The sequence below is a fragment of the Sinocyclocheilus rhinocerous genome, unplaced genomic scaffold (genome assembly GCF_001515625.1).
Source record: "Sinocyclocheilus rhinocerous isolate Xijiao unplaced genomic scaffold, SAMN03320098_v1.1 scaffold675, whole genome shotgun sequence".
Lineage (NCBI taxonomy): Eukaryota > Metazoa > Chordata > Actinopteri > Cypriniformes > Cyprinidae > Sinocyclocheilus > Sinocyclocheilus rhinocerous.
Genome location: NW_015629520.1, coordinates 615,380 through 643,187, shown reverse-complemented (window position 1 = coordinate 643,187; position 27,808 = coordinate 615,380). Strand labels below are relative to the sequence as shown.

Below are 27,808 nucleotides of genomic sequence, written 5' to 3'. Positions count from 1 at the left end.
CACACACACACTCCTAGTATGAATAGTATGGTAGCATGCTATTTCAAACACACCCCCATTTTAAAGGGTCACCTCCTAAATATGTGGAACGATAAAAGCTATTGCAGGCAGACTCAGACAGATCTGCTCTACAGTGCATTTTCTTCGACAGGGACACACCTTATGAGTGTTGGTGTTAGTGTTAACCTCCCTGGACCCCTCGATAAATCAGTCAGTGTGCTGTGTTTCACTGCTCAATTCTGGAAGCAGAAAGATCTTCATATGTACATTCTTCTATTCCTCATTATTTAGTATACGTAAATCCCAAATAATCACTCTCCTTCTGTCATTAGGCTTGTTGGATTGTTGAATTAGATTTTGGAGAGACATCCATCTAAGCTCCAGAAAGACATACACTTACACTGAAGGAGGGACCCAGGCCATATCTAGATGCCAGAATATGATAAAGAACTAGGGGTGCACTCTTTTGATTAGTAAACATCTACCTAGCAACCTAGAACAGCGGTTCCCATCCTGGGGTCCGCACCTCGCTTACGGGGGGCACCAGTGTCAAATATGGATGCAAACAACCTTTCCATATGTAATTTCTAGGAGCGCTTCTATCGGCCACTGATCGGAACCAGCTGAAAATTATGTCTTTGATTCGATACATGGTCTCTCAGGATGCCAATCACATAAACAATCACATTTTTAAAATGCAACAGATGCGAGCATGCTCACAACAACTGTGAGAGGTGTGGCAAATATGAAAAGCTCAGCGACTGTGTCTCAGTCTCCACCAAGCTACAATACTAGAGGGCTCAGGTTTTCTTATATGTAAAGAGGGGGGCTTAAAGGACAAAAACTTGAGAACCACTGACCTAGAACACTCTAGCAGCCACCTAGCAATGCCTTGGCAACCATCCAGGACATCGCAGCAGTGCCCTAGCAACCAACCAATTGCTCGTGTTGTATCATAAAAATGTTTACTAAATGGCTAAATATAAATGTAAACAACCTAGCAAACAGAAAACACCCTAGCACCACCTAGTAATGCCTTGGCAACCATCCAGAGCACTCTAGCAGCCACCTAGCATCACCTTGGCAACCATCTGGAACACCATAGCAGCCACCTATCAAATGCCTTTGCAAACAATCCAGAACACCCTAGCAGCAACCTAGCAATGCCTTGCAAACTATCCAGAACTTCCTAGCAGCCATCTAGCAACACCTTGGCAACCATCCAGAGCATCCTGTCAGTGCCCAAGCAACCAGCCAGTTACTTGTCACATTCCTTGCTTATAAGTTGCTTAGGATAAAAACAACCTAGCAGGCATCTAGCAACCACTCACAAAACCACAGCCACACCCAAACACACACCAACTCCTTAGTGACCGCTCAAAACACTGTAAAAATCGCCTATCCCTCCTTGAACACTCTAGCAACAACCCAGAACAAGCTAGCATCCCCCTAGCAATGCCTTGGCAACCAGTCATTTTCTTGTGAGGTTCCTCATTTATAAGTCACATCCACTAGAAAACCGTAGAAACTGCCTAGCTGTTGCAGCCATTCTGAATATCCTAACAATACCCTAATAACCTCCCAGAATAACTTAGCAACCACTCTGAACAATTTAGCAACTGCATAGAAACTTCTGAAGATATTATCAACAAGTGGTGATGAGTTTTACTAACTTTACATGAGAAAATGTGCAAATCTTTTAAGAACAACATTGTTAATGTACTTACAGTATACTCACATGTAGTATGTGTAAAATAATGTATTTTTGTGCAAAATCATGTTAAGGGTCAACAATATGCAATCTCAACATGAAATGTTATCAAATTACTGTATAATGAAATGCAATATGTGCTGATTACAGATCAGTCTTATTGAGCCACCAGGGGACTTGGAGTTTGCATTTTTAGGAGGGCGTAAAGTTACAGATTGCTAAGGTGGTATTATTAGACACCAGTGCTGCTCAGCCAAGCACAGATTCCATGTCTGATCTGCCCTTCCTGCTCGAATCGCACAAGGGCGAAGCCCAAAGTATGCAAATATAGTCCATCTGATCAAATGAATGCGCGGCCATGCTGTTAAGCAATCATCTTTTTGGCTGCGTCTGATAAGTGGAGTCTGTACTCTCCAGATGGTGTGTGTGTATGTATGTTTGTACGTGTGTTTGTGTGTGTCTATGGATGCAACTCAGAGAGCCACAGGATGAGGTCAGTCTGGCCACACTGATCGGTCTTTCCCATGCTGCCAAGATCAGAATCCGCTCCCATGAGAAGGAGCTCTGCAAAGCACGCACGGGCTTGGAGCTCAGTCTGGAAAATAGTGCGCAAATGCTTGAGTTCCAACATTTCAGCAAGAAAAAAAAAGAGATAAAAGAGAGTGTACTTGGTGCCAAAATTGTCGAAAGGGTGTGGAACTTTAATGGATTCCTGGATTCCGGTTTTGGCTCTGTAACAGTGATAACCTGGGTAATGTTTGGAATGGTACTTACATACTTCTACTGTATACTGCCTATAGAAGGTCAATTTGGGATACAGTTCCTGCATCTAAATATGCCTACTTCCCTACAATATAATAGGTGAAAAACAGTACATGAAAAAAGCAGTGTGTCCATATATATATATAGATTCACAGTATTTGTAAAACAGTAGACGAAAAGTACCTGGATGACCCGCTGAGATTCTGAAGTGAGCATCTGATGAGCACTTTGCCATCCCATTAGGGTACAGGAGAGGAGTTGGGAAATTATGCTACTGATGTAAGTCACATGACAAAGACAATATGACGGATGTAGTACTTCTGGATTACTGAGGTCAGTCTGGCCACACTGATCGGTCTTTCCCATGCTGCCAAGATCAGAATCCGCTCCCATGAGAAGGAGCTCGGGATGCACAGCACGGGCTTGGAGCTCAGTCTGGAAAATAGTGCGCAAATGCTTGAGTTCCAACATTTCAGCAAGAAAAAAAAAGAGATAAAAGAGAGTGTACTTGGTGCCAAAATTGTCGAAAGGGTGTGGAACTTTAATGGATTCCTGGATTCCGGTTTTGGCTCTGTAACAGTGATAACCTGGGTAATGTTTGGAATGGTACTTACATACTTCTACTGTATACTGCCTACTATTTTGTAAAAAAATAGTATGTGAAATAGTATGCAGTATGCGACAAGAAATGCTCTACCTGCAGGTAGATGCTGTTGATTCCAAAAATGCGTCCTTTGATGGTCGTTTTTTTGCAAGCTACATATAAATCGCACGTATTTCATTACAACACAATAGAGCTAATGCCTTTGAGGTGAATGAGATGGTATTCATGTTAACAGATAGCATTCTCCAGGTATTATAGACCACCTTGGTGAACTCTTGTTGTATACTGATCTTCAGAAAAATGTAGTATTGTCTTTACATATAACCTGCATACTGTGCACAGTATCCATACTGCATACTGCATGCCTAGTTGGAGTAGTATCGTATTATGCTATTCCAAACATTCCTAGTTTCTTATAGAATGGATAGAGCACATTGATGTTGTTTTTGATGATGAATTGATGAGTCCACCTCTGAGGTCATGCCCCCAGATCTGAGATTGGCCTGTGGCAGTAGAATAGCAGTAGATGATATGAGAGTCAGGAAGGGAGAGTAAAAGGAGCACAGAAAAAGCAGGAGGGAATAAGACCCCTCAACAGGGCAATTCAATTAGTCTGCTTTTAGAGGAGCGAGGAAAAGAGAGCGAGACAGAGATAGTGAGAAAATGTGATTAATCAAAGTGAGTCACACTCACAAGAGTGTCCTCTGAAAGGTTTACTGCCTGACAAAATTTGAAAAACACAATTAAACTGAAGTCTGTAAGCAATTGCAACTAATCAAGTACATTTTTGGCAGCTCCTTTACATAAAATGAAAGTGAGGGCTGGGGCTGATGAGCTCCAAAAATTAAGGCCATGAAGGCGCCATTAATGTAGTCCATATGACTTACAGTATAGTGATGTATTCCAAATCTTCTGAAGTCATACAGTAGCTATATGTAAAGAACAAACTGGCAGATGTGTAAAAATCTACACGTCTCATGATAATACTAATTAAATCTTTTATTTCATGAGTTTAGGGTTATTGTAGTATTGTATTATTAGCGTAATTTAAGAACAGTAGGTGCTATATTGTATGTACTGTAGATATAGCCTAAACTTGTATGTAGAAGTTAACTTGACTGAGAAAGTATAAGTAAACTTGTAGAAATAGAAGTAAACTTATGTAAAAAATAAACGTGTATAAATATGAAGTAAACTTTTATGAACAAATAGAATCAAACCTGTATTAAAAACTAAAAATACACTTGTATGTGTAAGTAAACTTGTACTTACAGGTAGAAATAGAAGTAAACTTGTAAGTACATTTTTTGTATTTAAATTATTTTATAAAAAAAATTTTTTTTTTACTTTTACAAGTAAAAGTAAACTTGTATGTAAAACTAAACGTACATTTGTATGTATAACTAAACTTGTATTTACAAGTAGAAATATAAGTAAACTTGTATGTAAAAGTTAACTTGACAAGTAAACTTTTATGACCAAACTTGTATGTATTAAAGTTTACTTTTAAATACAATTTTGCTTCAATTTGTACATAAAAGTTTACTTTTACGAATAAACTTGTACTTACAAGTAGAAATCGAAGTAAACTTGTATGTAAAAGTAACTTGACAAATTTTTATGTACAAATCGAAGCAAACTTGTATGTACATATGTTTACCTTTATATGCAAGTTTGTCTTTTCACATAAGTTTATTTTTACTTTTACAAGTAAAAGTAAACGTGTATGTAAATGCAGAAGTATGCTTGTATAAGTAAACTTGTATGAATGTGTACAAGTAAACTTTTATGTACAAACAGTAGCAAACTTGCATGCACATTAATGTTTACTTGTATACAAACACTACAAGTTTGCTTCTATTTGTATAATTTTATATACAAGTTTGTCTTTGTACATAAGTTAATTTGTACTTTTACAAGTAAACTTGTATGTAAAAGAAAAAGTATACTTGTATGTATAAGTAAACTTGTATACAAGTAGAAATATAAGTGAAGTAAACTTCTATTTCTATAAAGACTGACTTCTGTGTTGTTGGCCATATGTGTGAATGTACACTCCAGTTTTCTTGCGTTTGTGGTTTAGTAGTTCAGAAATGTTTCTCTGCCTTTTCTCTATCTTTCTATTTCTGTCGCTCTGTTTTATCTGCAGGTCTAACTGGCTGAAGCCATGCTGCGGGAGGAGAGCAGCGCTGTGGCAGGTGTGTTTGCTGAGTGCTGGCTTCAACTGTTTCCTGGTGGCCTGTGTCATCTTGGTGGTGCTCTTACTGACTGTGGAACTGCTCATTGATACTAAACTCTTACAATGTGAGTATTAGAAGGGGTTCGGGATCCCTTTAGAAGCCGATCTGGGCTCACAATGAGGATTTACTATCTAGTTGTTAGCACACATGCTCTGACATATCAGACAGTGCCACTTACTGTATAAAGGATTCAGATTTGGACTACACTGGTCACACTGCATGTTTTTGATTCACTAAAATGAAATGGCCCATAGGAGTCATTTATTTGTAATTCAGACTACACTGTCAGATTGTATGTTTTTGATTCCCTAAAAAGAAACAACTCTTAAGAATCATTTGTTTGACTACACTGTTTGTGCTGAACATTTTCGATTCATTAGGAAGAAATAGTTCATAAGAGTAATTTGTTTGGGAATCAAACTAATAGTCATAAAAGTAATTTGTTCGGAAATCAGACTACACTGGTCAAGCTGTATGCCATTTTTTTGAGATTCAGATTACCGTGGTGACACTGTATGTTTTGATTCACTAAAAAGAACCAACTTACATGAGTCATTCATTCAGGAATCAAACTACACTAATTGTGTTGTATGTTGTTGATTCATTTGATTTCAGGATATTAAAATACTACTAATAATAATAATAATTTATTCAGTCGGTTCTGAATAAGAGCTGGTTCTCATTTCCCAACCTAAGACCCAACCTTAGATTCCCTAAAAATTAAAGATTCATAAGAGTCATTTGTTTGGGATTTAGACTACATTGATTACAATGTTTTTGATTCACTAGGAATAAGTAGCTCATGAAAGTAATTCGTTGAGGAATCAGGCTTCACTGGTCGAGCTTTATGTTACTGTATTTGTTTGGGATTCAAACCATAGTAGTATGTTTTTGATTCACTACAAAGAACCGACTCATGAGAGATTTGTTCTGGAATCAGAAAATCATTTGATTTCAGACTTCATAAAAAAAAATAAAAACCGTATTTATTCAGTCAGTTCTGAATAAGAACTGGTTCTCATTTCCCAACCTAAGAAATTCAGACTACCTTGGTTACACTGTATGTTTTTGATTCCCTAAAAATAAAATATTCATAAGAGTCATTTGTTTGGAATTTAGACAGCACTGATTGCACCGTATGTTTTTGAATCACTAGGACAAAGAAGCTCATAAAAGTAATTTGTTCAGGAATCAGACTACACTGTTCATTTGTTTGGGATTCAAACCATAGTAGTATGTTTTTGATTCACTAGTAAGAACCGACTCATAAGAGATTCGTTCCGGAATCAGAAAATCTTTTGATTTTAGACTTCATTTACAAAAAAAAAAATTATATATTCAGTCAGTTCTATATAAGAACTGGTTCTGATTCCCATAAATCACATCCATTTTATATTTGCATAACAATACATTTATCTTGACAATTTAAAAATTCTATTAATTCAGTATACAAAGACTATCTCTCATAGCTATACGTCTGCAATTGTTGATCTAATCTCTGTGGAGATTAGTCTCAATAAACACATTGTGAGTGACAGTTGCTTTGCTGCTATTTGCCTGGACATTTTCATTTCGCATAAGAGCCTATTGTAAATCTGACCAGAGATCCCCATTCATACTACGGCGGAAAATCACGGCTTAGTGTGCAGATGAGTGCACACTAAAGAGAGATATGTGAGAGATGACAGAAGCATAAGTCAGCCTATATCTCTCTGTCTTCTCTGGCCTTTACACAGTCCTGACAGACAGATGGGAGCAGAGGATGAGTGCAGGACAGCGACCGGCCGGTGAGATTAATGGAAGGAGGGATTGAGGGAGATAAATGGACTGATGGACAGATCAGTGAACAGAGCAAACTAAGACATATGGGCCGGGAGATTGGCGGCGTGTGGAGAGAGTGAGGGAGAGAGGGGGTGATAACTGAATGCAGTAGATCTCTTGCACCGTAATAGAGCAGATAAATTGACGCGGATGGGTGGAATATCATATCCAAATGCCTAATGCTTTCAGTTCAGGTGGCTGTCATAATGAGATTGAGTAGCCACTGTCCTCGGCTTGCGACACGGATGCGGCACACGTAGGGAATTTGGCTTCTCTCTCAAAAAGTCCCTGTAAGGAGGAGTAATTCTGAAGAAGAAATCCCCATATTTTTTTTTTTTTTTACATTTCAAGGATCTTTATGTAATGCTTGATCAAGCAGCTTATTATGTTATGTGAGCTTTAATGTGTTATCTAAACATATATAATTTGTGAAATTTTCTGTTTTGGTGAAAGTTTCTATGTGTTCTATTCTTGTTTTAGTAATTTAAATTATTATTAATGATGTCTGATTCATAAAGAGTATGAATCAGTTTAATGATTAGTTAACTTTTAGCTGATTCACAAAGTGCTTGGAAATCACTTTGTTTTAGAGTAAAATCAAAAACATAGTATTACCTGGCCTTAACAGCAGTCAGAATTAAATTAGAGTTTTATATATATATATGTGTGTGTGTGTGTGTGTGTGTCATGTAATATGCTCCATTATGGCATGCAGGGACTTTTGAAACAGTTTATAGTGAAATGTTTTGAATTGATTCATTGAAACGAACCATCCAAGTTCTTTGAATGAATAGAAAGTTCAAAAGGACACCATTGATTTGAAATAGAAATCTTTTGTAACAGTGTGAAAGCCTTTACTGTCACGTTTGGTTGATTTAATATGTCATCACTGAATAAAAGTATTAATTTCTTTCAGACAAAAAAAATCTTGACTCCAAACTTTTGAGTTGTGTGAATTTTGAGAATCTGTTGCTCATTACATTTGACTGTATTATAATATGATTTTTTTTTTTTTACATTTAGTGAGAGCAGAATCTCTTTGAATTGTGTCCACAGTTAATAATGCATTCCAGTTCGCCTGTATCATCCACTGGATCAGCCTGGTCATCCTGTCCGTGTTCTTCACTGAGGTGAGTGTGAATCTGTGTGGGATCTCACTGAAGTATCCTGCTTTTCTTCTGGAAAAAACACCCTAGTAACCCTAGAAGAGCTCGTTATAATGTCTCATACTGTGCTCAAATTTGCCAAAATACATTTTCTTATTAAACATTTCTCATCAGATTCTTCCAAAACTAAATTATCTTAACAATAGCCTACTATACACATTAATTTTATGTAAAACATATAAATATAAAGGAATTTTTGGAGTCTATTGTTAATATTCAATTGAAAGATAACAAAGCTATAAAAGCAACGGGTCAGCATTAAAAGTGCACGTTTAAAGGTCACAGGCCACTAAAACGACTAAGATGCTGAGTCTAAGATGATCATAATTTACACAGAGCCACCAGGCTTACTAGAAATAGCCTGTTTTACAACTATCCATATAATATATGTTTCAAGTGAATGGTGCCACGACGGGACGTTTGGAAGTATTTGATGTATGGTCTTATCTGAATGTTTATGCTGTAGGGGCGTCTTAATTGAACCCAAGAAAAAGCAGTTTCACATAGTGCTCTTACTGTACTTTAAGTGTGTGTGTGTGTGTGTGTGTGTACTGGTTTATATATCCTGGTGGGGACTTAAACCTGACTACACACAGACTCATGGGGACTCGTGTCACGGTGGGGACCTAAATTGTGGTCCCCACGGGTACAAAAGCTTATAAATCATACAGAATGAAGTTTTTTGAAAATCTAAAAATGCAGAAAGTCTCCTGTAAGGGGTAGGTTTAGGGGTAGGGTTGGTGTAGTAGGGCAATAGAATATACGGTCTGTACAGTAGAAAAACCATTACGCCTAAGGAGAGTCCCCACAAGGATAGCTGACCAGACTGTGTGTGTGTGTGTGTGTCCTGACACGTGCTGACTTCCATTGATTCCCATTTCTTCATTTTGCTCATCGATAAAGGCTCAAGAGACGGGAAGGCCTGAAAGTTTCAGCGTCACATGTTTTAGAGAGGAAAAGAGAGCAAAGTAGGGATAGAAAGCGATAAAAAGACTAGCGTGTGCCACCTGAGTCAGCAGTCACTAAAACAGCGTCTCCTTCGCGAGTGCTTCGATGAGATCTCGCCCGCTTGCGAGTTTATGAATACATATTGCAGGTCACTGATAAATTATGAGCTGCATTCTGAGACGAGATGAAAGAAAAAATGATTCGGCTTGGAAATGGGTTTTGCGGAGGTTATTTCTCCACCAAATGGAGGTGAATTCTGTTGCCGCCACGTCTCGATATCACTTAGATTTTGAATTACCCTCCATACACATTTTCCCTGCAAGCTCATTATTTATGTTTGCCGTTCGTGGGTCGCTGGAAAAGTAATGTTTGCCTGATTTTTTTTTTTTTGCCCAAGGCTTCTCTCTCGCCTTTCACTAAACACGCTCTGTTGTTTTCTTGTGGATGATTTCCCAGAATGCAATGTGCTGAAGCATCAGAAATCTGATCAGTGATTTTCATTAATCTGCTTCTTTTCTGTTTCTTTCTTTCTTTCTTTGAATGGGTCTTTTCCACTTATATGCTCTCTCTTCCCTGTCTCTCTCTGCCTCTCCCAGACTGTCTTTAGGATTGTGGTGCTCGGGATTTGGGATTATATAGAGAACAAAGTTGAGGTAAGCTCCCCGGGGTCCCATTAGTACAGGGGGAGAAACAGGCGAGCCCTTGAAACTTAATGAAGGATGAGTCTCTCTCTGGCGCAGTGACACACTCTCAATGTCACATTGTTGCCTGAGCAGGAGAGGATCCATTGCTGACTGCACTGTGATTGGCTGTTCAGTTTTATTGACCCCGCCCACTCATTTACATAATAAATATTGCATTTTTTGTCATATCTGCCTGATATTAATGTTTTTAAAGAGCATTTACTGATTATTTTAAGGAGCACACAAACACTCTCTCATGGAAAAATTGATGTTTTGTATAACATAAATAATATCTAAAAAGATTATATATATATATATAATCTTTTTAGATATTATTTATGTTATACAAAACAATTTTTCAATAATACATAAAATATAAAAATAATAAATATATTTATAGTTTGTAATAAATATTGTTTATATATAGAAAATATTTATTCATGTCCGCTAAAAAAAATAATAATAATAAATAAATAGGTAGGTAGGTAATGGGTAATACAACTTTTTTTTTTTTTCACAATTTGGACTTTGTTTCAAGTGATTCTGAGAAAATGGGAAATATAAACTCCGAATTGTGAGTCTGTGTTTCTTTTATTCTGAATTATGAGAATAAAAAATAAAGGCAATTGTGACTTTTTATCTCAGATCTCTGACTTTTTCCCCGCAACTGCAAGTTTATAACTCACAATTCTGACTTTTTTCTTCGCAGTTCTGAGTTTGTATCTCGCAATTCTGAGATTATATATCTCAATTCTGAGAACTGTGAGATATAAACTCAGAACTGCGAGATGAAAAAAATCTGAATTGCAAGAAAAAGTCATTAGTATAAAAGAAAATTATGAGAAAAATCACAACTCCCTGCTGGGTTTTTTTTTTTCATTGCGGAAACGGGCTTCCATAATTTATTAAATAATACATGCATGTTCAATTTATTTCAGATCTATTAAATAAATGATAGTTAGTATGGTATGTTATGAAGTGTCTACAGTTGAGCATTACCTGCTATGTAACAGCTCATAGTAATAAATACACTTTTACATGTTACAAGCTGAAAGGCATATGATCGTGTTTCGTTGTTGTTGTTTTGTTCAGGTATTTGACGGTGCTGTGATTGTACTCTCTCTGGCCCCAATGGTGGCCTCCACAGTGGCGAACGGCCCCAGCAGCCCCTGGGACGCCATCAGCCTCATCATCACCCTCCGCATCTGGAGAGTCAAGAGAATCATTGAAGGTAAGCTGCTTTATGACAACACACCATTCACAATCTCTTTTGACACTATGAAGTCTTTAAAAATAATGTTGTAAGTAATATTTATTTATTTACTGAATGTAAATACATTTGACCTTTAAAACACTTTTAGCATTTAAGCATTAGCTAATTCAGCTGATTAATTTTACTAGCTGTTGTCCTGTCCGGCCCAATGAGTGTGAGTTATGATAGACGTCTCACACGCGCTGCTACTGCCAGCGTTGGTCTTATTAAAATTCAGATTGATTCAGAGTCTTTTGTCTGCGCTGAGAGGAGCATAATGTCCATAATGTCTCAGCACGGGTTCTGTTTATGCAAGTGTATTCATGGTCGATGGCTGGGGCAGGTCACCCTCATTCTCACTAAACATCATTGAGCTGTTGAGTACCGCGCCGTCAGACACATTTACATGAACACTGGTGATGACAACAAACAGCTCTGCCAGTGCTGAGATCCAGTAGCACCTCACAGAAACAGCCCTGAGTTTGATATAAAAGTCATGATAAATAAAATGCATCAATACAAGCAGTGTTGTTATTGATGAATCTATTAAAAAAATAGTTTTTGGTCATTGAAATGAAACTGAAATCAAATATAATACAATGAAAATTTGAAATGTTGATTTGGCAACTCACGACTAAAGTACTAGAATTACTAAAACTGAAATAAAAAGAAAGCTATATAGAAAAATAGTAAATAATGGATGAATGAAAAATAAAAAAGCTTGACCAAAAAAGACAAAAGCATGTAACAATTACTAAAACTTAAACTGAAAATATAAAAATAAAAGCAAAAAACTACATTTTAAAGATACAGTAGTAAAATTAAAGCTTTAATTATTTAGTACAATTTTAATTGCAATTAATAGTTTTGTCATTTTTTATCATTAAAAAACACTTAAATAATTATAATCATTCAAATAAAAATGTTAGATCTATTTTGTCTATACTTCATATGAATCTAAAGTGCTTGCATGCCTTCTTCTGTGCCTTTTCTATTAAAATTTACATTTATATTGCTTTGTGCCTGTGTTTTTGTGTATTCTGCATGTTTGTTTGCACATATATCTTATCTTTTACCTATCCTTCATGGTTTATGATGTGCAAGCTGTGAGAATTGCGTATGTTTTCATGTGTGTGTTTGTTCATACGCCTCGAGATTTGAGTTTGAGAGCGTGCACAGTTGGCAAAAAAAACAACAACAACAAAAAAGGCAAAGACAGCTAAATACGGTCGTCACACTTTACACCGTGTTTAATACAACAGTAGAATGCTGAAGTTATATAATCTGAACTCGGAGAAATGAAGGAGAAACGAAAGCTGATATTTCACATTCATGAGCTCAAGTCTTGCGGCGAGTCTGATCCAGTTTTACGCCACCCTGTGGTTGGACCATGATGTACACATCAGGACGTAAAAGCGCCATGCCGTGCTGAACTTTAGAAAAAACACCAGCGCACGGTTAGATTTACTGAGGGTTAGTTGCTGAGATATGCTGCTTGATATTTTTATTTTATTTTATTACTTTTTTTTTTATTTCTTTATTATACCTAAAGAATTTTAGGAACTCAATTAAGGCCATGTCCACACGTACACAGGTATTTTTTATAAACTGAGTTTTTCCTTCTTCCGTTTAAAAAAAAATCTCCGTCCACATGAAAACGCATGCTATGAAGCACTGTCAAGAGCATGCCAAACCAACAGGTGGCGATATAACCGTAAAGCTATGTTGGCCAATCAGAAGCCTGAAAGAGTCTCCAGTAGGCGGAGATAACAGCGCAGGCTCGACGTCACAAGCATAGTTGCCAAGTCCCGGTATTATACGCGACTTTGGGCTTCTTTTTTTGTAAAGTTGCGTGAAGAAAGCGCCGGCTACATCGCACCTGTATTTATAGACCGTGATTGCAAGCGGGGCGTGGTTAATTTGATATACCGTCTCCTGACAGCTCATCCTCAGCGAGGCTGACCCGTACTGTGGCGTGTTGACTTCATTCACAGAACTAGGTTACCTATGTAACCCCTCGTTTCTGCTTTTCAGATAAAAGAGTGGTTTCAGTTTAATATGTTGCAGGTTCATTTATTGGTAATAAATAATTGATAATAAATAATATTGATGATAATAAATCATCAAAATAAATATTGGGCTTGTTTTGGGCTTGTTTTTAAAGCTGCGGTTGCTTATTTATCTTGCGAGAGATGGCAACAGTGGTCACAAGCCAAAATCTTCGGTTTGGCTGTCTACAGACACGATAACACTGCAACCGGAGTTTTTGCAAATCTTCACCCTGGCAGGCGTTTTCAAAAATGTTCGGTTTCAGTGAACTGGTGCTGCGTTTGCGTGTGGACGAACAGCCAAACCGCGTAGAAAAAGCTGCGGTTTTAAAAATAACCGCAAGTCTAACACATTGCAACGCAGCAAAGCATGCTGGGAGTTCTGTCAGCAGATGGTACCAGTGTGAGAAGAGACTAATTGATATGGAGAGCGAGTGGATGATAAGAGGGGTCATGTGGATATGGCTTTATTAAGAGCCAACAGCAGACAGCAGAGCACCTGATTGAAAGCCTTTGGCCCTCTCAGCACAATCCCAGCCCAGCCAGAGAAATCAACTTCAGACGACGCTCATGTCAGTTCATGGAATATGAGGCAAAAATTGGCTCTCCGCTTAGGTGTGGATGGAGGTGATGTATGTTTGCAGAAAACAATTAGCGGTTCATCAAAGTTGCCCATTGTGTGTTAAACCTGTTAACATTTGATCAGCTGTTTTACAGTATTTTTTATTGAGATGTGTTCTATTTAAATAATTGTGGTCTATTCAAATACATGTAGTCTTTTCAAACAATTGTATAATATTATTTGAATATAAATATTGTAGAAATATTCTATTAAGATATTGTGTTATTTATTTATACATTAATAAATATTTAGATAGAATATTTTATTTATTTTATTGTTATTATTATTTTATATAATTCAACCAGATACAAAACTACAGATTCAAAAATGACTGATTAAAAGCTAATAAGTTATTTTGAAAGAAAGAAATTAATACTTCTATTTAGCAATGATGTTTTAAATTGTGAAATTAAAGATGGATAAAAAGATCAAGAGTGCAGATCTTTTGAATTTTCTCTTCATAAAAGAATCTCGAGGGGAAAAATGTGTCATGGTTTCCACAAAAATATGAAGCAGCACAACTGTTTTCAACTAATAATAATCAGAAATGTTTCTTTAGCAGCAAATCAGTATATTAGAATGATTTCTGAAGGATTGTGACACTGAAGACTGGAGTAATGATGCTGAAAATTCAGCTTTGATCACAGGAATAAATTACATTTTACAATACATTAAAATAGAAAAGTTATTTTAAATTCTAATATTATTTAACTGTAATATTACTGATTTTATTTTATTTATATCAAGTAAATGCTGTTTTGTTGAGCATGAGAGATTTCTTTCAAAAACATAAAAAAATCTTACCAACTTTGCTCAAAAAGGATGTGTATTTGATCAACCAAAAAAAATAAAAGTGTACTTTACTCGGCTGTGTTGTTTCTCTTCTGTAGCGTATGTGCTACAAGTGAAGGTGGAGATGGAGCTGGAGATCCAGCAGTATGAGAAGACCAAAGCTGTGAGGGAGGAGCAGCTGGAGAGACTCACACAGATCTGTCAGGAACAGGCCGTGAGTGATGAACTACCCTTCACTCCTCTCTGACATTTACATCACCAACATAACACAATAAGTACAACTCTTGTGCCAGTGACACTTACCTTGACAGTAGCTCTGTAATAGAAGTATACTCAAGAGTGAGTGTAAGTTTTGCTTTAAAGGAATAGGTCACCCAAAAATAAAAATGTACTCATCCTCAGGCCGTCCGAGATAAAGATGAGTTTGTTTCTTCATCAGAACAGATTTGGAGAAATATATAATTCCATCAGTTGCTCACCAATGGATCCTCTGCAGTGAATGGGTGCCGTCAGAATGAGAGTCCAAACAGCTGATAAAAACATCACAATAATCCACAAGTTATCCACACCACTCCAATCCATCAATTAACCTCTTGTGAAGTGAACAGCTGCATGTTTGTAAGAAACAAATCCATCAAGACGTTTTTAATTACAAGAGTCCTCTATCCATAATGTTGTGTTCTCCAGTGAAAAAGTTGCCCCGTCCGAATCAGGAGAGAAATATGCACAGATCAAGCACCGTTTACAAGTGAAAATATGTTGGTGGATTTTATTTTGAGAGGACTACACTATATGGACGTTATTATGGATAACGGACTCATATTTTGACTGGTTTGCTGTGGTTTGGATTAAAACTGTTTTAATGAAAACAGTTGAATTAATTTAACTTGTTTCTTACAAACATGCAACTTTTCACTTCACAAGAGGTTAATTGATGGACTGGAGTGGTGTGGATTATTGTGATGTTTTTTTCAGCTGTTTGGACTCTTATTCTGACGGCACCCATTCACTGCAGATGATCCACTGGTGAGCAAGTGATGGAATGCTACATTTCTCCAAATCTGTTCTGATGAAGAAATAAACTAATCTACATTTTGGATGGCCTGAGAGTAAATTTGCAGCCATTTTTCATTTTTGTGTGAATAATTGTTTTAACTCCCCTCTCCAAACATTTTTCCATAATCATGTTGCACCGTGTATTTGTCCAGCAGAGGGCAGCACTCTGACACACAATCAAATTTCACTTTTATTCATCTGCGCAGTAACAAACACAGTGCCTGTAATCACTGATCATTTTTTTTATTGATCAGATTGTATCTGTTTATTTAGCCATATTAGAGTCACCAGAAAAAAAATATTTTAAACACATCTGTTTATTTGGGGGGGGGTTTCGGTCCAGAATGATATGTTACTGATGTCCACAGACTCTGATGTATGTGAATTGTGTCTCAACAGCACAATGCATCCTGAATATCCCCCATATTTTTAACCGCACCAAGCTCATGCTTCATTTCTGATCGGGTCTCGGCGGATGATGCAAGCTCGCGTTTCAAGCTGCAATCCAGCCCAGCGTATTACATAAAACTGTCACGTGACCCGTCCAGCCTGTCCTGGCCCCCCAGACAGATAACACAGACAGGGATCAATGCACGCCACTGAAATACACAATTGACCCTAGATGTGTTTCTGTTGTTCTTCTCCTTGGGGAAGAAGACCGATAAGACTGTGATAGAAATGTCTGTTGGGAACTGATCTGAGAGCTGTCGATATCAGCGCAGCGGCCCTGAGAACAGTAGAGCTCATTGATTATGTCGAGTGTGTGGACATTGATTGAGTTACAATGTAGCAAGGAGATCCATTTCAGTGTGTTTATGATATAAATTATAGATAATGATTTGTAATACTGCCAGTAATAATTGTTTGATAACCTAAATGGCTATAACTTTAATCAAAATTATAATTAGAATAATAGATATAATTATAATTTATAATTGAAGAGCTATAAACTTAGTGTGTGGGTTTTTCCAAAATGGTTACTCCTAAAGTTTAGGTAGCAAGGTAGCTAATGAACGGTTAAATTAAATTAAATTTAAAAAAATCTAATCTGGAGTTCTTAATCTAATTTAAATAAACAAAAACCATAAAATGAAATATTAGAAATAAAAGATTCTACACTATTTGTAGATCACTAATCAAATAAGCAAAATTGTGCCTTTGAATAAAAGGTTAGATCTCCTTGTTTACATTGAAAACAAGCTAATTTTAGTCATATTAGTATTTTCATATGAATAAAATCTGTTAATTAAGACGTTCAATTTAGTGGGGTTTCTTGACAAAACATATTTTACTTTTACATTATATGCAACAGCCCATAATGACAGCAAATTAAATTACTTAAATGATTTCAAAATATGTCAGTCTCTGTCTGCATTCTTGTCTTGGGCAGTTTGAGATCAGGCAGCTGAGGGCTCACCTGGCGCAGCAGGATTTGGATCTGGCCGCTGAGCGTGAGGCCGCCATGCAGATCCACCATGTGTGGGGGAAACAGAGCAGCAGCTTCCAGGAAATAGACGGCCTGGGTCCCGCTGGATCTGACAACGAGTGCCGCGCCAACACCAGAGAGCCCAGACCTCCTCCAGGTACCCAGACCTGTCCTATCTCTGCCTTTTAATGAGAGTTAAAAACCAGCCCAGTCTCACACGGGAAATGATGTAACATTTATCCACACACCACTAAAATATCTCCGGTAATTCTGATTAAAATGATATTGAATATGGAAGTGATGATATGTATCTATCTATCTATCTATCTATCTATCTATCTATCTCTCTCTCTCTATATATATATATCTATCTATCTATCTCTCTCTCTCTCTCTCTCTCTCTCTCTCTCTCTATCTATCTATCTCTCTCTCTCTATCTATCTATCTATCTCTCTCTCTCTATCTATCTATCTCTCTCTCTCTATCTATCTATCTCTATCTATCAAGGATGCATTAAATTGATCGAAGGTGATAGTAAAGACTTTTACATTGCTACAAAGTATTTCTATTAGTTCTTTTGAACTTTCTATTCATTAAAAAATCCTGAAAAACCGTGTATCACAGTTTCCACAAAAATACTGAGCGGCAAAACTGTTTTCACCATTGATAATAATCAGAAATGTTTCTTGAGCAGCAAATCAGCATATAAGAATGATTTCTGAAGGATCACGTGACACTGAAGACTGGAGTAATGATGCTGAAAATACAGCTTTGATCACAGGAATAAATTACATTTTAAAGTATATTCAGACAGTTATTTTAAATTGTAATAATATTTCACAATATTACTGTTTTTGCTGCATTTTTGATCAAATAAAGTAAAAGCAAAAGAGTCTTTTATACATTTAAAAAATTTTACCAATGCCAAACATTTGAACATGAATATATTATTATTATTATTATTAAAAATAGAAACAGTCCCACACAGTCATGTCTTGTGAATTTTGAATAAATAAATAGATAATAGAATTAATAAATCATATGAATAAATATATATTTTATAATATATATTTTCTAAAGGTTATCTAATAAACATTTGCATAATACTTTACAATAGTGGGTTGGACTTTATCTGTTTGTTTGTTTTTTGTTCCGTTTTGTTGGCAGTATCTTACAAACCTCCCTATATCCATCCAGGTGTATGTATTATTCTATTAATTTCATACAAGTACAGTTCATACAGTTTCTGAGCCAGCAATAAAAAATTATAATTGGTCATTTTTCTCAATTTACCTACCACTGGCCTATCAAGAACTTTATTTTGGACGCTAATTGTGTGTAACAGAAAATGAATGAGAAGCTTCAATTCAGTGGCTCCAGTTTAGTGATTCAGAGGTACCTGCTTCTCCTCCGAGCCTTAAATCAACCCAGCCTCTGAACACAGACAACAACATCCCTTCAGTGTTTACTGTGACAGTACAATCAGGACAGATCGTATGATATCCCATTATAACAGACCGCTATAATGTTCCCCACATGTCAGGTCACATTGGGATCTGTTTGGCAGGAGTACAGCTGTTATACACACACACACAGCTGCTCTGTGCATTGGGTCTTGTTCCTCCTGAAAGAGTATTCAACTATGGCACAAACATCTGTTCCTTTAACCTGAAAAACCCCACAATGGTCCTCATGCAAGCCACACTTCATCCCCTAGAGGATTGTGGGAAATGTGGGCACCAGGAGCCAGCCCGTGGCTTTTTCCTCTAAATGACACAAGGACAGAAATGCTGTCAAAGCGCAGACCGACCCCTGGAGACAGAAGAGCGGAGACAGAGTGACGGTTGCCCGAGGGCTCGTATCTTAGCGGCCATATTTTATATTTGGCGCCTCAAAGACACGTATAACACGGGAGTTAGATGCATTTAAGCACCAAAGACAAAGACGCAGAAAATATAAGAGCTGCTGAGTGATCTCATTTTTTAAAGAGCTGCTTTTTGAAGTTGAGGCCATTACCTGTCAGAGTTCAGCCAGAGCGAGGTCTCTTTTATCTCCGCTGTGGTTCGGATGAGAATTTACTGCGTCGAGCCGAGCGACCACAAAGAGATACTGCGTGACATGATCATGCTGAATCATCGCTCTCAAAGTCTGCTTAGTTTCAGAAACCGGATTCCTCAAATACTGGATGGGAGACACCAAAAATAAATAGTTCATATAATGACTACGTTTTGACAGTGTAAGATTCAAAGCCAGCAAAACAAAGTTGAAATCTGTTTCGTTTCAAAAACAAATGTAAGATTTTGTGACATTTTAGAACGAGAAAAAACGGCCAATAGAAAAATAAACTTGACTGAAGATATTTTCTATGAAAACATTTTGCTTTCCACTTAAATTTATCTTGTGGTTTAAGGATGTTTGACTTTTTACCAGAAAACAAGGCAAAAATAAAGATTTTTTCCCAGTGCAGGACATGAGGAAAGACTTCAGCGCTCGCACATGTATTCTAGTTATTCTAGATAATCTTTGTGGGGCACATTACGTGTCAGAGCTTGACCCCAAGCAACACCAACTACGGTATTTTACCAAAAGCAATGCTTACAATTGCAAATTTTAGAACGTACAATGCATTTTTTGAAAAATAAGATTTCACATTCACTCTTTCTTTTGCTCTTCCCTGGAAGAAGTAAAAATGTGTGTGTGGTCGTCTTCATCCTCATGTGTTATTTATATTCGGCTGTGATTGTCTTCCTGGTGTTTTAGTCGGCTGCCCATCTCCTCCCGAGCCTCCGTTTGATGAATATTTCAAACAGTAAAAATGAATTTAAAAAGGCGCTGTGAGTTGGGTCTCGTCTCCAGAGATGTGCGGTGCAGTCGACTCCTCGCTCTGCCAGGCAGATCATAAGACCTTCTACCCAGCCGATGACCTCCGCTGCATCTACAGCCACAGCCACGTCAGACAGCCTCTTTTTGGGTCAGGAGGCCAAGCAGCAGATAAGGGTGGCCAGAATCAGAACGTTAATGCATTGCTTACACTGTAGCACGCTTCACTACATAGTGACTCATTAAAGTTTCCCCATTATAAAGCAGTGAAATGAGAAAAATGATCAGAAAAGCTTTAAAATCTCAGATTTCTAAGCATCTGGATTCTATTTTTTATTATTTATTTTTAGTAGCGGTAAGTAATTAATTTTTTTGTTATATATAATTTATTTATTTTTTTTAGATTAATCTATGCATATACATCCAAATTATTGGTTTACTGATACTAGTTTTTCCGCAGATGCCAACTTTTAGATAGCAAGGTGGATCATGGGTCATAAATTGTTGAAATATACGGTATATATATATATATATATAATTTAATATATTGGAGTATGCAAGTATGTATTTTTTTAAAAATAGGCAAATGAGATATCAAATAAATTAAATATTCAATATTTACTTGAAATCAGTGTTTAGTATAAGTGAGACTATTATAATTTGTATGGAGTAATTTAAATCAGTTTTTATTTTAATATTTTCCGTTTTCATTTTAGTTTTAGTAAATTTGTTGTGTTAGTCATTATTAGCAGTTTTTTTATATGTCTATGTCAAGTTGAACTAAATATGAGAAATGTTGACTTGGCAACTAGCTGAAATAGAAAAGGTTTTTATATATTTTGTTTAATTTTAAGTTTATTTTTGGCTTTAAATTTAGTTTTAGTTATCTACAACAACCCTGCTTTAAATTCCCTCGACAATCGACAAGACCAGTCTGAAGATTACACCTCATTGTTCAATCGAATACACTAATCATTTGATCTCAAAATGCCAAAAGGTCTGGCTAATGTATCAGTTGACCACTGTCACGATGCTTAAACATTTAGGATGGCTCTCATTCACTATGTTATACTATCTGTTATACACACAGACATTGGGGTGCCCGACCCTGGTGCACGTGTCATAACCACAGCAGCCATCGATGTCCACCTTCCTACCAACCCCAGCCACTTGCCGCCTTCCCTCGTCAGTGCTGACGGCCCGGGCAGTGGCCAGGAGCGCACGGGCAGCTCTGTAAGTGAAGCATCCAGCACGACCATGTCCCGGTCCAGCTGCAGCTTCACAGCCCGGCAGTACAGCGTCAGCAGCCACACACTGGGCTCCACAACTGACTGCAGCTCTACCGTACGGGAGGCCTCCACCTCAGACTACAGCGGCCAACGCTGCTGCCCTCCTCCGTACTGCAGCCCTTTGACCCTCGGCACACAACCGGGTGTCCATGACCCCAGCGCGGTGGTCAAAGAACTGTTCTCTTCCCTTTCTGAGGACTCCTGCCTGGCGCAGAAAGGCAGGGTGGACCCGGTCAATCTTAAATTGCCCAGTCCGGCAGGGTCGGTAAAGGCCAGTCCGGAACTGCAACACAGAGTGAACATATACAACAAGAGAAACCAGGAAAGTCTGGGCGTATTCCAGACCAAGCCACTAATTCACCTGCAGGGGACCGAGCCATCTCTGGAGGAGAAGTACAGGCTTATGGAGCCGGCAGATACTCCACTGAGCCATATACCGGACACATAGAGCATGAAGTTTGGGACGGTGACCACCAACACCAGCTGAAGCAGCCTCTCTCTTGGCCTCTCTTTCTATATCGCTTACTTACTGGCTGTGTCCGAAATATAAAAAATAGTGACATTGCTGGCAGTATCTGGAGGTAGGAAGGCATCAGGGCATATCGGAGTCTAATGTTTGTGGAACGTTCTCTACTGAAAGACTGTGACTTGTCAAGAGGTTGCCGAGTCAGTGTAAATGACTCTGTCAACACTAGTTCTGGAGAGCCAACTTCCTTGTCCAAATCTGCTCCAACAGACCTTCTTTTCAGGTAATCCAGAACACCTTCGTTGGTTGGGTAAGGTGTGTCTGATAAGGGTTGGAGTTAAATTCCGTGTGAAGTCAACTCTCTGGGAGCAGGGTTGGCTACCCCTGCTTCTTTTCACCAGATTTATGTGGATTCCCTTGTTACAAATGGTGCAAAAACACAAGGCTGAAATACACTACATCTTGTAAAATGGTTAGAGAAAAATATAAATACGCTTAAAGGGTTAGTTCACCCAAAAATGAAAATTAGCCCATGAATTACTCACCCATAAGGCATCTGAGGGTGAGTAAATAATGGGCTAATTTTCATTTTTGGGTGAACTATCCCTTTAACAACTGAGGATCACACTACCAGACTTTCATAGAAACATGCTTTATTGATAGAATACGCATGACAAATGAAAACAATATTTATTCTAAAATTTGCTCAAACTATTAAACAAGTCTGATACCTTCCAACTGGATGGAATCATATTCTGAAGCTAAAAAAAAAATCTGTGCCCCTAAAGAAAAATAAATTCCAGCCACACTCAACCAGCCTACAAAATCTGCAGACTGGTTCTGACTGTTGGCAATTAGCATCCACTCCCCCCAACTGTATATTGGGGCAACAAATTCTAGGCAAAAATAATATAGTTGTATTCCAGCCTTAAGTTTCTGTCAGACTCTGCAGGAAGGTGCCTCTCCATGAGCTGGATTGGACAACCCATCTCCCATCTCAGATGGCCATTGTGCTTTTTACCCCGGTGTTCCCCCAACCCTGTTCCTGAAAGTACAATAGACATTTTTGAACTCTTCCTACTCAAACACACCTGATTGAACTGACTGATGACAGCTCACTCAGGGCGGAGCTAAGGTAAGACACCAGTCGAGTCTGTGCTGAAATGCTACTGTCAATCAAACTATCGTGGGAGGGGCCTGTCTGTGTGACGTCACACAGACAGGCATCTGAGTTCGGCTCGATTTGAGAAAGGGGTAAAGATTTTAGTAGATTAACAAAAAAACCACTGAGTGGATTTTTATCATTTTAGGGTGGTTGTGTACACACACTGCCAACACACATTTCAGTTCAAACGACTTGTAAAAGTGCATGTAGCATTATATGACCCCTTTAAAACCTTAGGGCACGGTTCCTCATATCCAGCCATGGAGGGCCACTGCCCTCCAGAGTTTAACTCCAACTCTAATCAAAGACACAGGCTAAGTAAGGTCTTCAGAATTACTAGAAAATTACTGGGAGTTGAGTTTGAGCTGAACTCAAGGCAGTAGCACTCCAGGGTCAGATTTGAGGAACCCTGCCTTAACGTTTACCTTCATACAAAAACTCTTGAGTGATTGGGCCACAGTTACTTTGTTTCGGACACAGCCAATCTGTCTCTCTCTCTGTGTCAAACAGCACTATGATACTCACTCCCAGGTTTCATGTTCTCAGAAAGGGGCACAGGAAGTGACATGAGGATAACGCTCTCTGCTATCCGCCTCATGCAACGTTCCTCCTTACAGATGCACATTTCTCTCTCTCTCTCTCTCCAACTCTGCAAGAGCACTTGAACTGTGTCACTCCTGCCAAAATTGCACAACCTTCCAAGGAGTCAGGAAGAGGTACTTTGGGAGCCATCATTGGAAGATCCTTCAGGAATTTCAGTGTGTCTGTTGGGCGAGTGGTGTATGAAACCAGCAAAGACACACTCTTTTAGACGGTAGACCAATATCGGAGTGTGGCTGGAAGACTTCTCACGTGTTCTCATTCAGGGTGGCATGGGAGGGAGTTTTTATTTGTCGATTTGTTTATTTGTACGAAATGTAACTGACACACAATGTACAGTCCTTTTCCCCCAATGCTGCAGGGTTACATTTGATTCGTGTTCAAATGTGTCGAGCTGTGTGATTCAGCCAAATTTCTTACCTTTGCCTTTCTTACATTACTGATGCTGATGTTTGTATTCAAGTTCTATGCGAGAAAAAAAAAGTGCTAAACTCAAGTATTTTTAAAACATGGAGCTCAAACGATAGGCGAACATTTCAGGTATACAGCATTAGAAGATTTTTATGAGAAATTATGGTTAGAATGTTGTCATAACCCTTAACCTTAACCCCCATCCCAATAGCATGAGCCTTTGAAAAGATCTATCTGCTTTCTGACTGAGGCAAATTAATCCTGTTATCGACATGGGATTTTACAAACTGACAATGGGAGAGATTGTCAAGCAATTAAAAGTTGGTAAAATCAAATGTCCAGTGTCTTTTTTTTTTTTAAGTGTCAGGCTTGTGTTTCATTAAAAGAAGTGGTTTAATGTTTACATTAGCTATTGTAAGTACATATAGGTGTTCTGAAGGAAAATCACATTCAGGAGGAGACCATCAGTGGAGTGTTGGCTCTGAGCTTCTTAAGGCAGGCTCCTAGTGAAGTTCTCCAGGTGAGTACCGTCTTCGTCTCACTTTTTCAAGGCTTCGGTCAACTCAGGTACAACCTAGAAATGGATACACAGATACATAAACTGGCCCAACTCTTTCAACACCCTCACCCTGTTTACACCTGGTATTAAGATGCTTTTTTTTTTTTATCCGATACCAAGTGGACAAAACTACATACAGGTGTAAACAAGGTCTGAAACATTTTTAGCTAGTCTGAAACATTTTTAGCTAGTCCACTTTCGAACACTTCCAGAGGAAGTCGAAAACGCATTCGACCAGATTGCTCATGTGTAAACGCTCATATGGTCAAATGCGTTCGAACATCCACTAAAGACCGTCTCCTCTCTGCCTGCTGACTGAATTCTTAAACATTTTGGGATGTGTTGTTGAAGCGTGTGAGCCAGATGAGATTTTAAACTTTGCCGGCTGAAATCGTAAGTTCGCTTTCAAGTCATGAACAAAATGTAAAAAGTACAATGTTCTCTTAGCAGTCCTGATTCTAACAAACCCACGGTGTTCGGCATAGTTTTGTGGCTATCAGAGCATAAACAAAAGCTGCTGCTCTCTGTATCATTTTCCATTGTCTCATTTCTCAGTCTAATGTAAATTACACAAGCTTATTTCGCAATATTAGATAAAAGGCCCATACATAAACCCATCCCTAAACACTTCCCTCAAAGAAATCAGAAAAGAAGTGGCTGAAAGTGGACAACACAGCAGGTGTAAACAGTTGAAGGTGGATAAAATGGCATGTGTAAATGGGAATGTGTCTCCATCTACTTGTGATCCGAGTGACCGAAACACATTTTAATACCAGATGTAAACAGGGCCCCTTACAGCAGAACTCATTTGAATCTGTCAAACTTTTCTCCATTGTTTGAGCACCCTAGACAGAGTGGTTGTCATTTGAGAACATCCTGAACTTTTCCTATACATCGAGTTTCTCATCTAAAACCAAGGTGCTCCCGTATTCCAGAGCGCCCTGAAAAACTATAGCATCACCCCAATATGTCCCCTGCTCACTTTTCAATCTAAGGAAGGAGAAAGCCAATACATTTTAATCAGTTACCCGAGGAGTGATCATGTGTAAGTTGATCTGAGAGCCGCCCCTGCTCACCAGCACTGCCCATCATCGGCAATCACTTATACACAGTTTACCTGCACACCGGTGTCTAGCACGCACCGCCTGAATAAAAGATGAACGACAGGGCAAACACAGGGAAATAAACGATGCTAGCGTTACACGAGGTAAACACCAACAACAGATGGACGTGGTGTGTGTGGCAGCCCTCTGGCACCGTGAACGTGTGTGCCATCTTAAACTATGGCGCGCAGCCGGGCGTGTAAAGCTCTGGTGAGAGGAGACAGAAAATAAAGGTGAAAAACTACACCCGCACACTTGTGCCGACTATCAATTACTTTTCTGCTCCCAAAGAAGGAGAAGTTGTGTATAAGGCTTCTGGTTGGAGCCACGAGACGCCACTGATTAATTCAGCAACTCAATAATTCAGAAGTTGCACACTCTCCATTAGGTGGAATAATGCTCCCTGCTAAATTTAAAAGGGAAATATGGGACAGCTTTTTTGAGTCGCTCTGGTTTTGGTTGTAGATGGGCTTTGGCTGAAGAAATGAATACCAGGTCATTTGAAATTTACAGCGCTATTAATAATAAACTTGAACGGTACTGCTGATTGTCTGAGGCACTGGATTAAAATGTCTCTGATGACCTGATAAGGACCTTTTGTGCAAATGAGATCCGTGTTTTAGAGGAAGAAGACTGTATCTTTCCTGTTACGTATACGTTATCCTTAGTTGGAACTTCAAATGCCAAAAGGCTTCTCCTCCCTGTCCTGAGGAATGGGGCCCATTTTTTGTGATGAATTAAGGAGTTCATGTAGGAATGGTATCTCATCAGTGTAAAAAAAAAAAAAGGTCTGGAATTTTCACCATTTTTACCTTCACGAGGGGATTTTTTATAACCATATAAAAAATTGTCATCCTTTTACGTTAAATATTTCCATTTAATTAATTAATTTAAATAAATTCTTACACTAAATATTACATAAGCTGTTAACAACACATTTTATATAATTAAACCGAAGAGTTTTAAAACATCAGATGTTACGATAACAATAAAAAAAACAATCATTATAATAAAATGATATAAACTCTTGTTCTGAATGATTATAGGCTGATCAAAAAAAAATTATAACTACACCAAAAAATTGAATTATATTAAAAGATAATAAAATAAAAAACATTAAGCAAAAACATTACATGAATATATATATATATATAGCACCACAAGTCTCTAATCGCTAGGTCACAACTACAACTAGGAATCTTACCTTGAACAGATCTGCCACTATGCCATAGTCAGCCACCTGGAAGATGGGGGCTTCTGGGTCCTTGTTGATGGCCACGATGGTCTGTAAAACAATTAAGTAAATTATTTAGCGTGGTGGGCTGTATTGAATAGAAAGCCTCTATGGGATGAGCGCTGATTGAGTATAGTCTCCATAAGCTGACATGAAAAATAATTCCCAAAAGTCAATTCCTAGAACAAGCGCAGTAGTAACAAAAAATGCTAACACATTATTCTTGTAAACATCTCATCAACATGAGGATGATGCTCATATATGGAACATATGGATGAAGATGGTTGTGATGGGCTCTGACAGATAAAGCAGCTCTACCAGAAACTCTATTCCAAAGGTGCAGAATAGAAAATGCAGATGAATTATGGATGCAGGTAAAAAGCTACTTCACATCGCTTATAAAACACTCCATTCCAATACACCGTCACACTTAAAAGTGAGATAACTTGGCATATTCTGGAAACTCTTTGAAACACCGCTGCTCATGGGTAGGGTTTCCTCTGATTGTGGATATTATCACAGAAAATGATAACTTCGTAGTGTACTACAGTGTGAAGGTGTGTATATATTACTAACTGTACCTTGCTATCTTTCATTCCAGCAAGATGTTGGATCGCTCCAGAGATGCCAACCGCAATATACAGCTCCTGTAGAGTAGCCAAAAAAAGTATTAAAATGATTTTAAAAGGGACTTATTATACAAATCAGCAATTTCTTGCTCTTTTGAATAAAAGTCACATTTTTGACCGCACATATTTGCATTTCACTGCCTATTCAGAACTCAGCAACTTTGCCCGTGTATGAACGGCCAGTAGTTTTCACATGCAGCTAATTAGCCAATCAGCCAATCAAGTACATGACTTTTCTAATCTAAATTACAGTTGTTGTTGTTGTTTTTTGTTCAAGAAATCAACAAATATTATAAGTGGATTTTGGGGAGAAAATGAGATGCTTACAAAGAATACATCTCCATTAAATTATTATAAAAAATATATATATTTTTTTTTTAAATAATATTGTGTATGTATAT

The 27,808-nt window shown here is 37.9% G+C and overlaps 2 protein-coding genes across 2 annotated transcripts in view; one reads left to right on the top strand and one right to left on the bottom strand.

The window, feature by feature from the left end:
• Positions 1-22,225, top strand: part of LOC107739101 (transmembrane protein 266-like) — a 57,552-nt gene extending 35,327 nt beyond the window's left edge. The window contains exons 4-11 of the mRNA XM_016551099.1: positions 5,227-5,381; positions 8,195-8,268; positions 9,849-9,905; positions 11,028-11,166; positions 14,748-14,863; positions 17,096-17,288; positions 19,961-20,102; positions 20,998-22,225. Coding sequence (XP_016406585.1) covers positions 5,227-5,381; positions 8,195-8,268; positions 9,849-9,905; positions 11,028-11,166; positions 14,748-14,863; positions 17,096-17,288; positions 19,961-20,102; positions 20,998-21,688 — 1,567 coding nt within the window. The 3' untranslated portion in view covers positions 21,689-22,225. The remainder of the gene's footprint in view (positions 1-5,226; positions 5,382-8,194; positions 8,269-9,848; positions 9,906-11,027; positions 11,167-14,747; positions 14,864-17,095; positions 17,289-19,960; positions 20,103-20,997) is intronic.
• A 1,514-nt stretch (positions 22,226-23,739) lies between these two features.
• Positions 23,740-27,808, bottom strand: part of LOC107739100 (electron transfer flavoprotein subunit alpha, mitochondrial-like) — a 13,390-nt gene continuing 9,321 nt past the window's right edge. The window contains exons 10-12 of the mRNA XM_016551098.1: positions 27,360-27,425; positions 26,749-26,829; positions 23,740-24,456 (exon numbers count right to left, since the gene is read on the bottom strand). Of these exons, the coding sequence (XP_016406584.1) occupies positions 24,421-24,456; positions 26,749-26,829; positions 27,360-27,425 (183 nt within the window). The 3' untranslated portion in view covers positions 23,740-24,420. The remainder of the gene's footprint in view (positions 24,457-26,748; positions 26,830-27,359; positions 27,426-27,808) is intronic.